Source organism: Ischnura elegans, chromosome 7, assembly GCF_921293095.1.
Source record: "Ischnura elegans chromosome 7, ioIscEleg1.1, whole genome shotgun sequence".
Classification (NCBI taxonomy): domain Eukaryota; kingdom Metazoa; phylum Arthropoda; class Insecta; order Odonata; family Coenagrionidae; genus Ischnura; species Ischnura elegans.
In genome coordinates, this window is record NC_060252.1 from 105707454 (window position 1) to 105720575 (window position 13122).

Here is a 13122-nt window from a genome sequence, read left to right on the forward strand (position 1 = left end):
GAATGAACATATTATTTTCATACATTTAGACACTAACCCGTACGTGTTAATGTACCGTGTAAACAGGCCTTAAGGGTATTCTTTTTTGTTCCAGGCTACTTTTGGGAACCTGAAGCGAGAGGTGCCGGGGACGCCCAAGGGAGTGAGCCCACCTCCTTCACTCTCCGACCAACAGTCCCCTCCCAACCCAAGCCCAGCCTCCCTCCCAACCTCCACGCAGTCCTCTTTCGAAGGTGAGCCTCCATTCCCACCAATCACGTCTCAGCCTCAGCCGCCTCCCCTCGCCCCTCCTCTGCCCCCACCTCCAGCCTCTGCACTGCCTCCGCCCCCCTCCACGGCTCCCCTCAGCACCCCTCCACCCCCTCCGGCTGGACCCCTCTCGCCCCCCGGAACAGCTCCCCCCCCTCCCCTCCAGCTCACCAGCATACAGGAGTACAACCTCCAGCAACTGGCGTCTCTTGCTGCCGAGTCAGTGCAGAGGGAACAGGTTGCGGCAGCGCGTGCTGTCGCCCGTTCGTCTGTCCCTCCAGTCCAGCCACCCACAGCTCCCAGCTCTAACCCCAGCCCCACCCCATCTTCCTTCTCCCTTGCCGACCTCCTCTCGGGAGATCTCAATTCCACCAATGCCATCAACAATCTACATGCACTCGCCAAGCTGGGGAGCGTGTCTCTGGGCACACCAGGTATGTGTGGAACCATCAACCATCGTGTGCACTTAACGAGGGTATTGCATGGAAGGAGTAACATAGATAGTGCATAGACTTTACAGCTAAATACCTAAACCTAGGATAAAATTTTCTCTGAAATTATCATTTGGCAGCAATGACATTCAAACTTACAGAGTTACCTTGGGGGTTTGGTACTTTTTTCACTAGGTGTGATAGGAAATCTCAATTAGTGTAAATGTTTTTTACTGCAAATTTCAGCCTGGGTGTTCATAATTGGGGTAATGAGATATTAAATAGAAGACTTATGTATTACTGGGCTTCATTGCATGCTAACATAATGAATAATACATTATTCTAAAGATAATTTTATTGTAAATTCTATTATATTTTTTGTTTTATGAAAAATTCAGAAATGTAGACTTGCCAGTGCAATAAATGACTCTGTGCATTGTAAAATTAGCTGTTTAGTCAACTTCATGAACTGTGTAACTTAACCTAGAGAAAACTACTTTGTCTACAGCATTCATCTTCCACAATAAGTTGCAAACAATGCAGATCAAGAAAATGGCTTTAGCACATTTTTATAACTCATATTCTGTTGTCAATTAACAAAAATGTTTAAACATTATCTAGTCCTACAGTTTACCCCAAAAGAAAAAGTAAAACTGATAGAAACACTTATTAATTTATTTGTAATTTTTCTATATAATAGAATTTACAATACAATTGTGTTTAGAATGATGTATTATTCAATATTTTAGCATGCACTGAAGCCCAGATATGGATTAGAAAATTAAAGCAACACATCATTTTGATGCCGACATTAGTGTAAATGTGATTGTTTGACCCAACTGTGCTCCCGTGGTACTCGTGGAAAATACAATTTTGATGAATGTTTTGGGTTTATTTTTTTATGTAAACTCTGGGTGAGTACAGTGGAACTTGTTTAGTACGTTTCTGAAGGGACCACAAAAAATGAACGTACTAACCAGGAAAACGTGCTAACGAGGAAAGTAAATAATAGCAGTCGGGGTAACTGCAATCTGTGGAAAAGTCGTCATAATTACATCTACTATCGGTAGTTCTCGTAGGATCGCCTTCCTGAACTCTTTTCACCTTTAAAATGGGCGCTACATTGAAAAACAATACCATGCGAATAAAAATCACAATGTTTCGTAGATTTCCCGAAGACAATTACATGAAAACGGCGTCTATCTTCCGTGATTTATCCTATATATATTTATAGAAAGAGGGCAAGAAAAGCTAAGTCATTCCTTTTTTGTCACAGCATACTCGGAGAATATAGCAACAACCCTGAGTACGTCAACGGGTTGTTTTTAAACATCATAAAAATTGGACAAAATTATATTAACCTTTAACTACGGCGACAGCCGTGCACATTCGCTTCTTGAATGAAATCATATCGATCGATATATCGATTAATAACACGCAATATTATTAGATTACGACGTAATTACAAGAAGATTTTTTATTATACAGTTGAAATATACTTTTAAAAAAGTCTAATATCGTCTGCTTTCGTGCCGAAATCAAGTATTTTTAAGCTAAGCTTCGCGTGGAGATCCAGAGCATCGTCTGCTCCCGCAGCAGTAGTCAAGTAAATACGCACGTACTCCAGAGCCAGAGCCTAAACCGCTTAGACGTCGAGTTTATGCAGTACTGCTTTAGATAAAGTGGGATTTGGATAAGACTCATTTCTTCATCATGATAACTCGTGCAATAGCAACAATTGCCCACTCGCGAAATTTGTGCGCAGTGGGCACTGCAGGGGCAATAGAAGGTGAGGAGCTCGGGGTGGGGAAAATCGAGGCTTCTCATTGGCTGCAGTTTAGTTAGTCAGACATTCCTAATAAATGGCCGCATTTTATTATTCATCACGTCACTAGAATTGAGAAATGCGTTTGGATAAATCACATTCGATAAAAGGGATGTGGAATGAATGCAAGAATGTCAATGGCTAATAATAATAAATTAAATCATGAATTCGGAGGTTTACGACCCTTAAGAAGATAATAGAGAACGAATTGTGGGTTGCGTCACGGCAAGCAATTGAGCGTACTAACCATGAAAGCGAAATTTTTTCAAACGTACTAACCAAATACTTTTACCTGTATTTTGTTCGGATGGTACCGGGACCGAGAGAAATCGCCGTACTAAGCAGGAAAACGTACTAACGAGGAACGTACTAACCAAGTTCCACTGTAGTTTATGATTCCCCTTATGCATTTCTTGGTTGGATCTATCATTGTAAATGTGTGATGAAAAAAAATCTAAATTTATGAGCTGCATTGAATTGTGAAACCAGTTCATGATTTGTTGCTGTACATTTGTACCGTAAACTTGGAAAAAATTTAAACAGCTGTAAAAAGTGGAAACTTATTTTTATGCTTCCCATAAGCATGTCATTCTACATAAGCATGTTTTGTTTACATGATGGGTGTGCATGGCGTCTTGTGTTCCCTCGCCTAAAGCTGCTTCTTGATGATGCTGTAAACTCATCAAACAGTTAACAAAGTGTGACTCCCTGATTTCAATGAAACTTGGCAGACTCCTAGATAACTGTATGATAGTCAATGTAGTGAAATTCTATATGCCCTTATAACCCATGAGTCGAGATGTTAGTGATCAAAAGTTTTTAAATGCTACCTGCATTATGCAGTGACATCATGTTCACCATCTTTGAGAGTGATCTTTTGCAAGGAGAGCCTCTCCTGGCTTATGTCATTGGGTGAAGAGCATGTGTGAAAGTTCCATCATTAGATCATTGGGAAGGGTCTACAAAATGCATTGTATCATCATTTGGAAACTAATTTGGACAGATTATTTTCTCTAGCCTTGACCACATATCTTTGTCAAGCATCATTATCAAGGGAAATGTGGTACACTGGGCTATCATAGGCTCAGCAAAGAGTGGGCAAGTGAAGAAATATAAGGGATGTGTTTACAGCTCTTAACCTAGCACTGTCAAAGTTAGGCGACTGTGGGAGTGGATTGGCAGTGCAGTGGAAACTCAATAAACGATACTCCTGGTGCCCAAATAAACCATTGGTAATGGGAATTATTGTATTACTGGGGAGAGAGTATAAGGTCATGAAACCTATTGTCAACACCATTCAAGGAGCCAGGTTGGTTTTTAGACGGAAGTGCTTCCATCTAGGGAACTTATGGTTAAATGCTGAAAGAAAGTTAAAGTTTTTGTGGCAATTCATGTCCTTACTAAACAACTAACCTTCAGTATTTTAGCTCCATACTTACTCCAAGACGTGCAAAAATTATCACAATGCCTTTCTTTATCCCAACCAAGCCACACTTATCTATAAATGTTGTGCATTTACTTGACCATTCCATTATTTTAATTAGCATCACATAGAATTCAACTATGGTTGGTTATTCGTTGCCTTAACCATTGCCTTTGGTTGTTAGTGTTTATGATATGTAGATGTAATTGCATTTCGAATCTCATTTGCAATAATGTATTGCATTTGTTTTGGAAAACGGAAAGAAGCGGAAGCATAAAATCCTGCTGCAGGTGATGTTTGCTGCTATTTTATGTGGTTCTATGTATTATCCACTTAGAAAAATAATCTGCTAATCAAACAATGAGCACTGAAATAGCTGTTGTTGTTTGAAAATCAAGTATCTTATAAAAGATGTTATCTAGAATCATTTTTTGAATAATATCGCTGATATTTAGGCTCTTTATCTTAAATAATCCAACGCAAGCCACAAAAATAGCGAAGGACAACTTGGTACAGATTAGTGGACTCTCTACCACCCAGGTAACAAAGAAAATTGAGTATAGGAAACTTGAAATGCAGCCAATTTTTCCTCAAAATTAACTGTAAAACTATCGGATGGCAGTTAAAAATGTACCATTAATACTTAACACTCCATACTACCGTATAAGCTTGTGTAAGAGGCGCACACGTGTAAGAGGCGCACCCCTATTTTGAGGATCGAAGCTATAAAGAAAAAAAATTTTGCGACTTTTTTTGTCCTATCGTGCGGTGTTGCAGACGTATGCCTGGAATTTCGACAGTTATCGAAATGTCCTCTTTCAGTACTATTTGAAAAAGGAAATTTTGATAACTGCGGCGGCATAAGAGGGAGTAGAAAGAGTTCCGATCCTCTCTTTGCATACGACATCGCTCTACGTTGCTTGTCCTACTCACGAACAATTTTGTTTAAAAGCTCTCGCAGGAGTATTGCAATAGAACTGCAGCCGTGGAAAATTTTAAGGCAAAACACGACAGGCAAATGGCATGAGCTTTCCCAAGAGATTGAACAACAATCGGGGCAACCTCAGCGCCGTAGGATAATAACCACGTCGTAGATTTAAGGCCCCTTGCACACACACCGATTTTGGACGGCCGGTGAAATATCGGCCGTCCACATTCCAATGGTGAACAATGGGAGAGCATTGGAGCTTGCACACGTACCGACCACACGCCGGCACCGGTAAAATGCCGTTTAGCTGCCTGCTATTGTCACTGTGGATCGCCGGCGCCGGCTCAAAAACTTAGCAACGTATCGTTTGACCGGTAAAAATCCGGCGTGTGTGCAAGCATCGCTTCGCCGGTAAAATATCCGCCAATATTTTACCGGCCGTCCAAAATCGGTGTGTGTGCAAGGGGCCCTACGGAACTACACTCGGCTCTCCATCAGCTAATTCCTCTGCCGTTTTTATCCTTTCCGAGACTCCACAGGATAATATCAAGTTACAGGGGAACAATGGAAACGTGTTTCATCCCTACCCCATTCCACCAACTGACCTTTTTCGGTCTACCAGGTTCAATTCCCCGAGTTTCTGGAGGTCAAATGCTACGTGAGTCACTTCTGAGCTCGAAGATATCTCGATATCTTTCAGCAATTGTATGACACGCACGAGGTTCTAAAAAGAATTAGACCTAACGCGACGTATATCTTACAGCATTTAAGTTTTTTGAGCTCTAATTGATTGACACAAAGATTTATAGCTAAAACAAGGCTATTAATATTCAACATAGTCCAAAAAGCACAATTTCGGAAGAAACAAGCGTAGCATAAGCGCATTCAAACAAGACGAGACGGTATGGAAACTCAGGCAACGCAAACTGCGTATATCACATTGCTGCGCCTTCGCCCCTTCGCTTTAAAGGCAACGACGTCACATGCAAGATCGGACGTGTTCTTCCCTTGCTCCTTCGCTCGTAGCTTTAAATACGGAGGGGAGGGAGCCCTCTTCCCCTCGACCTCTCCTTCAGCGCTCTTCATTTATAAGCATTTCCGATTTCTTCTATCCACCATTAAGTCCAACAGTGAGCACACTCGTTCGAATTTTTTCAACCGCAGGTTTCGACACCAATATTACTATATGCAGTATAAATACCGCAGGATGCCCACTCGCGGCAATAAATTTAGCGCGCGCTCCGGAGCGAGTCACCCCGCGCGATCTTTTCAATGTTCACCTCTGGGGTACCGACGTGACGGCGCGATGCTTGCAAAAAATTCAAACAGGAGCATTTTAAAAATACGTCACTAAGGGAGAAACTCCCCTGCCTGCCGCTTGATTTTGACCCAGGGTTTCAGATGACTGACTCACGCTGAAAACCAAGGCCACTCAGTTCCCCTTGAACTTGCAACCGGTGAAGGGGAGGGGGGGAAGATAAGAAGTTTGTGTAAGAGGCGCACCCCCATTTTCGGATGCGATATCTGGGAAAAAAGGTGCGCCTCTTACACGAGCTTATACGGTAATTTCATTTTTAATAGATCACTAGCAATTACAGCGACTAAGTGCTATTAGTGAATGTTTTGTAAAGATTGAATCTTTTGCATTGGCAGATGTCTTCTCCAAAAGGGCTCATATTGGCATTATTTTTTTACATGCTGATCATAGGTCAATTGATGCTGCCCCTGTAAATTCTCGTTTTAGCATGGGTCTCCCATCAGGCTATATGTGCACTAATGTGGTTCCGCTATAATTGCATGTCCATATGTGGTAGTTTTGTTTGGGGCTGCTTCTTTACCGACATATTTACCAAGCATTTAACAAAATTTTATTGCCTTTGGTTCTTTTTTTAATTGTTTGTAACTCACTGGATTTGTTGTTCTTATTATGGCAATAATTAAACTGTAATATTCATCATTTTTTGGCTATGAAAAGTAACTAACTGTTAAGTCTAAAGGAGGGATAGTAAGTGTTACGAGATCCATAAGGAAGGACTTTTGTGATCATTCAAGTTTGCTCACAGTTTTGTGTACCAATGTTGTTGCAGGTACTGACATTATTTCTTTCCAACGCATGCTATTGTATCCGTTTTTGACTAAGCATGCCAAATCCTAGTTTGCAACCAAGTCCCCCTTAATAAATGGTATGAAATAAAGAGCACATTGAGCATTACATGGGCCCTCAGCTCATTAATGTGTGCGTGTAGGAATGTCATTGATATTCTTTTCCCTGTAGTTGACGGAAGGTGTCACCCTTGTGCATTGTCCTTCCTTTGCAGATGTGGCCAACGGGGCCCTGAATGGAGGCCCTGCCAGGGCAGCGCTGGCTCTTGGCCGTGTCTCACCTCCAACCTTGGATTCAGGTCCCTCAGCACTACTGGCCAATGCACATTCTTCCATGAGCCCCCTCAATGGTGCAACATTTCAACCCATATCATCCTCCACATCACCAATACTCTCTCAACCAGGTATCTGTTGTTTAAAATCCATGTTAAGAGAGATTCATTTTGAACATACTGTCAACTCTATACATTATTCATGCTATTGAATGTATGGCCAATAAAACTGGTCATCTGAAGATTCAGAAAATGCAGGCATTATATTTACTATCTTCTGGAAAAGGAAGTGGCAAAGTGCCACTTTTTTGTTTTCTCTTGTTAAAAAAAATTAGGAAGTATAAAAATAAGGAAAATATTACTCTCTCATTAATTGGTAGTGTAAGATTTCCATGACTTCAAGTGAGTTACTTCAATGGCATTACATGATTTTTCAATGTGTAGGATGGGAAATATTTAGTGTAGAAACACTTAAATGGTTACCTCATGAAAAAATTTACGGAACTAAAGATTGCCATTATGTCAAAATTATTGAACTCCTCAACACCAGTGACAAAGCATGTGTTTCAGTAGGTAAAACATCCTACCTTCCAGAATACAAGTACATTAGCTCCTAGGCAAGTGAAGCTGTAAATAAGCTGTTTTTAGTATTACCTTTAAGGTATTTACTGCCATTGCCCGACACAGCCGTCATGCGATGGAGAACCTTAACAGAACCTAAAATTTCAGATGTTTCCTTCATAATCTCAGGTATTTAGTGAGGTATGCAGTGGAAGCTCAGAAGTTCTTGTTTATAAACTGAGCAAAGAATTGAGTGGAGCGTTTCTGTACAATCATTCTTCAATAATACATCTTAAATGAGTGAATTATTCCTAAATACAATGGTGCGGTTTGTCGGAAAAAATTTAACTGTACATTCCTTAAGTGTGAATTGGATGGATGGGTTGGGCACTGTTCATTAAACAGAAGAATTTTCCTGTTATGGGACCCCATTTTTGCATCCAGGGCATGAAGCTGATCCTCTAATATTTCTGAGCAACTGTTTTACATACTTGAAGCACCTAGGACTTTTTGATTTGCCAATATCTAGCCGCTGAAGTTTCCCTCTTCCATCTGAGTGTAAGTGTTTAGGCAAACCCTTTCCCTCCAAAGTTGTTTTATCATTTAAGATTTCACACTTTGATTTACCACAGTCAGAAGCATTGTTTTTTTTTTTTGCTGCTTTTGCCGGAATAACTAGTTTTGTTGACAAATTTTTTGCCGTACTTTGTATGAACAAATGCCAATTGCTCCTGGGGACCGAGCCTGATTTCAAAACGTTTTGTATTATCGAAAACTTAGTAATATCCTGCTTTTTGTAATTGAGATTTTACTGTATATTCGTCAAAATCCATTGCTGCACAATGGCCAAAAACATTACTTGTCATGAGTCCAGATAGCCAATCTACCGTAGTAATTTCTTCTTAATGAATGACATTAGTTACTTTAGGTTATTAGTTAAGTTTGTTGGTGGAAATGAGTTATTTGAAAGCAATACAGGCTGAGATATCATTTTGCCATCATAGTTTATTGGGAAAATTGACTTCCCTGTCAAGGGTCCACCCTAAAGCTGTCAAGGACATTTATATTTACGGGGGAGAAATGGAGCTCTGTCCGAGCTGTGTATCAATAGTATCAACATGTAAAAGTCTGAGTGGGAGTCTCAAACATATGGGCTTCATTCCTTCACAGCAGTCTTAGGCCTTCTGCATCTCAAGAATACAGTGTGGCAGTTGTTCGGCAGTAGAAGGTGATTTTGATGGAGCCATATGGAGTAAAAACCAAGTGGACAATGGCCGAAAATAGGAATTCTAATAGAAAAAGAAGTTATCTAGGAAAAGCATGAACTCAAAAGAGAAATTGAAATTGATCAATTGCTTTTCTTTGATACTTCCCCATGTTAAAATGGTCTCAAATAATGGAAATTCAATTAGCGCAAAGACCCCAAGGAACGCATCCCTTGCACTAAGCGAGGCATGGGTGTATTTTCATTGTGTATGGATGTATTATTTCATTTTTTTATTGTTAACTCTCTACTTTCAACAAATGGACATGGTTCCAATTGGTTTTTGAGCCTATTATTTCTGAGCTGACTCCTTTTGTCATTGATACTGGGTTTCAACGCCCAAAACTGGTGGAAGTAAGATCTGAAATGACTAATTCTCTGTAAAAGTAAACATGCTTTGCATGCATTTGGGGGATGGTGTGTGTCTTGGGCATGAATGAAGTTGCTGATGATGGTGTTTCAGATGAGATTCTTGGCGATGGGAGCAGTGTGGGCCAAGGAGTGGCTGGGGCTGGAGGCAGTAGCACTGGGAGCGGTGGTGCCTACCCTCAGCCTCGTTCAGCAACCACCAAATTGGCTCCCATGCAGATCCGCTGCAAGTTTGGCCAGTTAGGACCCGGTAAAGGCCAGTTCAACTCCCCCCATGGCTTTTGCTTGGGAATTGAGGAGGATATCATTGTGGCCGACACCAACAATCATAGGATCCAGGTGAGAACACTTCAATGTGCTCTGCATAATGGCTAAGGTCAGAAGACTTTCAAGCTCATTTTTGGGTTCGCTCTCTGCTGTAGCAAAGGAATAGTATCCTATGAATATTACATATCAGATTGCAGGTAAATGTTTTTTTATTACATGCTGGGTGGCCACTTTTCTGGAAAACCTGGAGAGACTGAATTTCTTCGGGTCATTTGTAATTTGTGTTGGTTGAAGGTTTGTTTCTTATTCCATGAATTGTTTCATTGGTGCTAACTAATACATCATGAAATTTCCCTCTAGGAGATAATTGTAGTGAGTTTTCAGTCCTTTGCTCTAAAAGAGAAGAATGCCGTAGCATTAAGAATTATTTAGGTCAGCTTCTATTGGTTTAAAGTATCGATTGATGAACTTGTCATTCCTGATAACAGCTATAATGTTTGTCTTATTTCAGGTATTTGAGAAGACTGGCACTTTCAAGTTTCAATTTGGGATACCTGGCAAGGAGGAAGGTCAGCTGTGGTACCCCCGTAAAGTTGCCGTGATGAGAAATTCGGGGAAGTTTGTGGTTTGTGATCGAGGGAATGAGAGATCCCGCATGCAGATATTCACGAAAAATGGTCATTTCATCAAAAAAATTGCCATAAGGTTAGAGTAATGTAGATATGTGTAAATTTTACAGATAAGCATGGTTTAACAAGATCAGGAGCAAAAGATAATGTAATTTTACAGTAGAACCTTGATCTATCTTTCCCACATTGACCATGTTCCCACTTCTATTGGTCACTGAGCCTGGTCCTAAATGAAGTCCCTTGCAGATGTTATTAATTCCCGGATCCATTATTTTTCTATTGTAATCACCAAAATTTGTGCTGTATTTTGTTGTACATGCTATGAAAGTAATGTTTTAAATCCCCACTCTCATTGAGTGATCATGATGTTATGATCAACTGTTAACTGATCAAAGTGCAGCTGAAAGAACCCATTGCCTGAGATCTGCCAGTGAATGATCAGATGAATCACAGAAGTGCCTGAGTAGCTTAAATGAGCTGGTATGCACTTCTGGTGGTTTGAATGAGCTGGTTATTCATAAGAAGTTGATCCAGTTGCACCATTCAACTTTTTGAGTATAATTAATGACTTGGGACGTGCTAAACTCTTAATTGAATTAAACAAATTCAAGGATTATCCCATGAGTATCAGAACTTTGTTATTATTGAGAATTTCAGTAATATAAATACAATTTTTCATCGTCTTCCATTCTTTTTTCTTTAGAGTTGTTATTTATTTCAAAGTGTAAGTAAGCAATGTTCTGTGAAACTAATGACATGACATTTTATTGTGGGAATAATTAAAAACAAGGCATGTTTTTAAAGCAGCTTTTCATTGCTGAAGTCAAGGGCATAGCGATTTTCTTCCATTGTATCACATTCAAAGAGCATATTATAAGCAGAATTTAAACAATTTGGATGTATAATGCTGATGGCAAAGCATAACTTGCAATCCTGTCTTGTGGGAAGGGGAGCTCAAACTACATTTTGTGCAATATTTTCTCACTTAACTTGCTTTTTTGGGTGTTTCCGACTCTGATAGGTAGGCCTACTATGTATTAGGTAGGCACTTAATTAAAATCCAATATGTTTTCTTTAAATAGTACTTTTTCAGGGTTAAATACCAAAACTTTTGCAAAATCACACCACTTTCGGGCGTTGAAAACCCCCACCTTTTGAATGTTTCCAGTGATTACTTCTGCCAAGTGATGGATACTGATCAATAAGATAGCAAGAATATGTTTACTACTGATATAAATCATTTGGGAAAATATCAGTCTCTTTACCAATTGAAATTTCTCTTATTGCAAATTTTTAAATTATGTCCTGTAATTGATACTTATTTTTTGCCATCAAAAATTTTTCTAGATACATAGACATAGTGGCTGGACTGGCAGTGACTACCCAGGGTCACATAGTAGCAGTTGACAGTGTTTCACCTACTGTGTTTGTGATATCAGAAAGTGGAGATTTAGTTCGTTGGCTGGACTGCAGCGACTTCATGAGAGAACCTTCAGATATTGCAATCAGTGGTAAGAATATGTTCTTCGTATATTTACTTGGTATATTCTTAAAAATTTTATGTTCTCATAAGTCGCTCAGTCATCCTGGGGACCTCAGAGTAGAACTTGCATTTAAAAAATTCATTTTATAGGGTTATCCACCAAATTATTTTTTATTGCTGCATTTGAAAGTTAAAGCTAAAAAAAGATTTTAGTCGTGACAAATTCCTGTTCTGCACTCAAGTACCTCTTCAAAAATGGCAAAATTTCTTGCTGTTTAGGAGTGACGTTACCTGACAGTACTGCTGCATTTTTATCACACTGTTATCTCCACACTGAAAAAACTGCAGTAATTATCAATCGGGCAGTGTTACTGTGATTGAAAAAGCTATTGGGATGAATGAGGCTTTTTAATTTGCCTAATTGGTTTTAAAACTTTTCCATTGTCATCATGGCCGTAGACACCTACCATGTAATAGGTGAGCCTGTGTTTTTAAATCTTGGCATAATTTTCAACACGATGGAGAAAGAAACACGAAAACTAACCAAGGTTAAGGTACACGTTTTGGGGTATCATTTTTGGGAATTCACGCAAGTGAAACAATACCTCACCTAAATATGTTGAGAAAGATAACACATATTTATACAGTTTTAGGAATGAAATGATGTGGATAATAATGTTTATCTCTTTATTTCCCCGATAATGGAATATACTTCTCCAGCCTTTCTCCGGTAAGAACCTTGCTCCTGTAAAAATAGTATTCCTCATAAAGGAAGAGAGACATACATTATAAAAATGGTACCTCACAACCAGAATAAACGGCCTTGATAACGAATAAAAAGTCTTCCATTTTAACCTCCACAAGGATGATGGAGCACGGAACTTTGACGGAGAGCCTGAAAAGAATTTGCTTCAAATATTTTCCAGTAGAAAATAATATCCTAAGTAATTTATGATTGTAGCTGAATCGTAATGAAAATAACTAATTTATAAGATTATACATTCACCTGGCAACACAGGGGAACTACAAGTATTAACCTATGTAGGTTAGGGTGTCCCAAGACATAATGGAAAATTTTTTTTTCGCGAAATCAAATACGCATACCCTCTACTTTTTTTCTGTTTGGCCTAAAAAACTCGCATAATAAATATTATTGCGATTACATTATGATAACACGTGCCGACTTAATCCCAAACATGAGAAATGAAAATTTGTCCTGGGTTAGTATGGAAGGGTTCCAGAAATTAATGCTTATTTATTAAATAAAACAACAATATGCCCAAATCGTGTTTACTGTTTGACAAGTAAATAAAATTAC

General features: G+C 39.4%; 1 protein-coding gene across 1 annotated transcript in view; it reads left to right on the forward strand.

Moving 5' to 3' along the window:
• LOC124163063 (B-box type zinc finger protein ncl-1-like) overlaps window positions 1-13122 on the forward strand; it is a 53941-nt gene that overhangs the window by 28334 nt on the left and 12485 nt on the right. Inside the window, exons 9-13 of the mRNA XM_046539849.1 lie at window positions 95-683; window positions 7175-7363; window positions 9520-9764; window positions 10204-10397; window positions 11669-11832. Of these exons, the coding sequence (XP_046395805.1) occupies window positions 95-683; window positions 7175-7363; window positions 9520-9764; window positions 10204-10397; window positions 11669-11832 (1381 nt within the window). The remainder of the gene's footprint in view (window positions 1-94; window positions 684-7174; window positions 7364-9519; window positions 9765-10203; window positions 10398-11668; window positions 11833-13122) is intronic.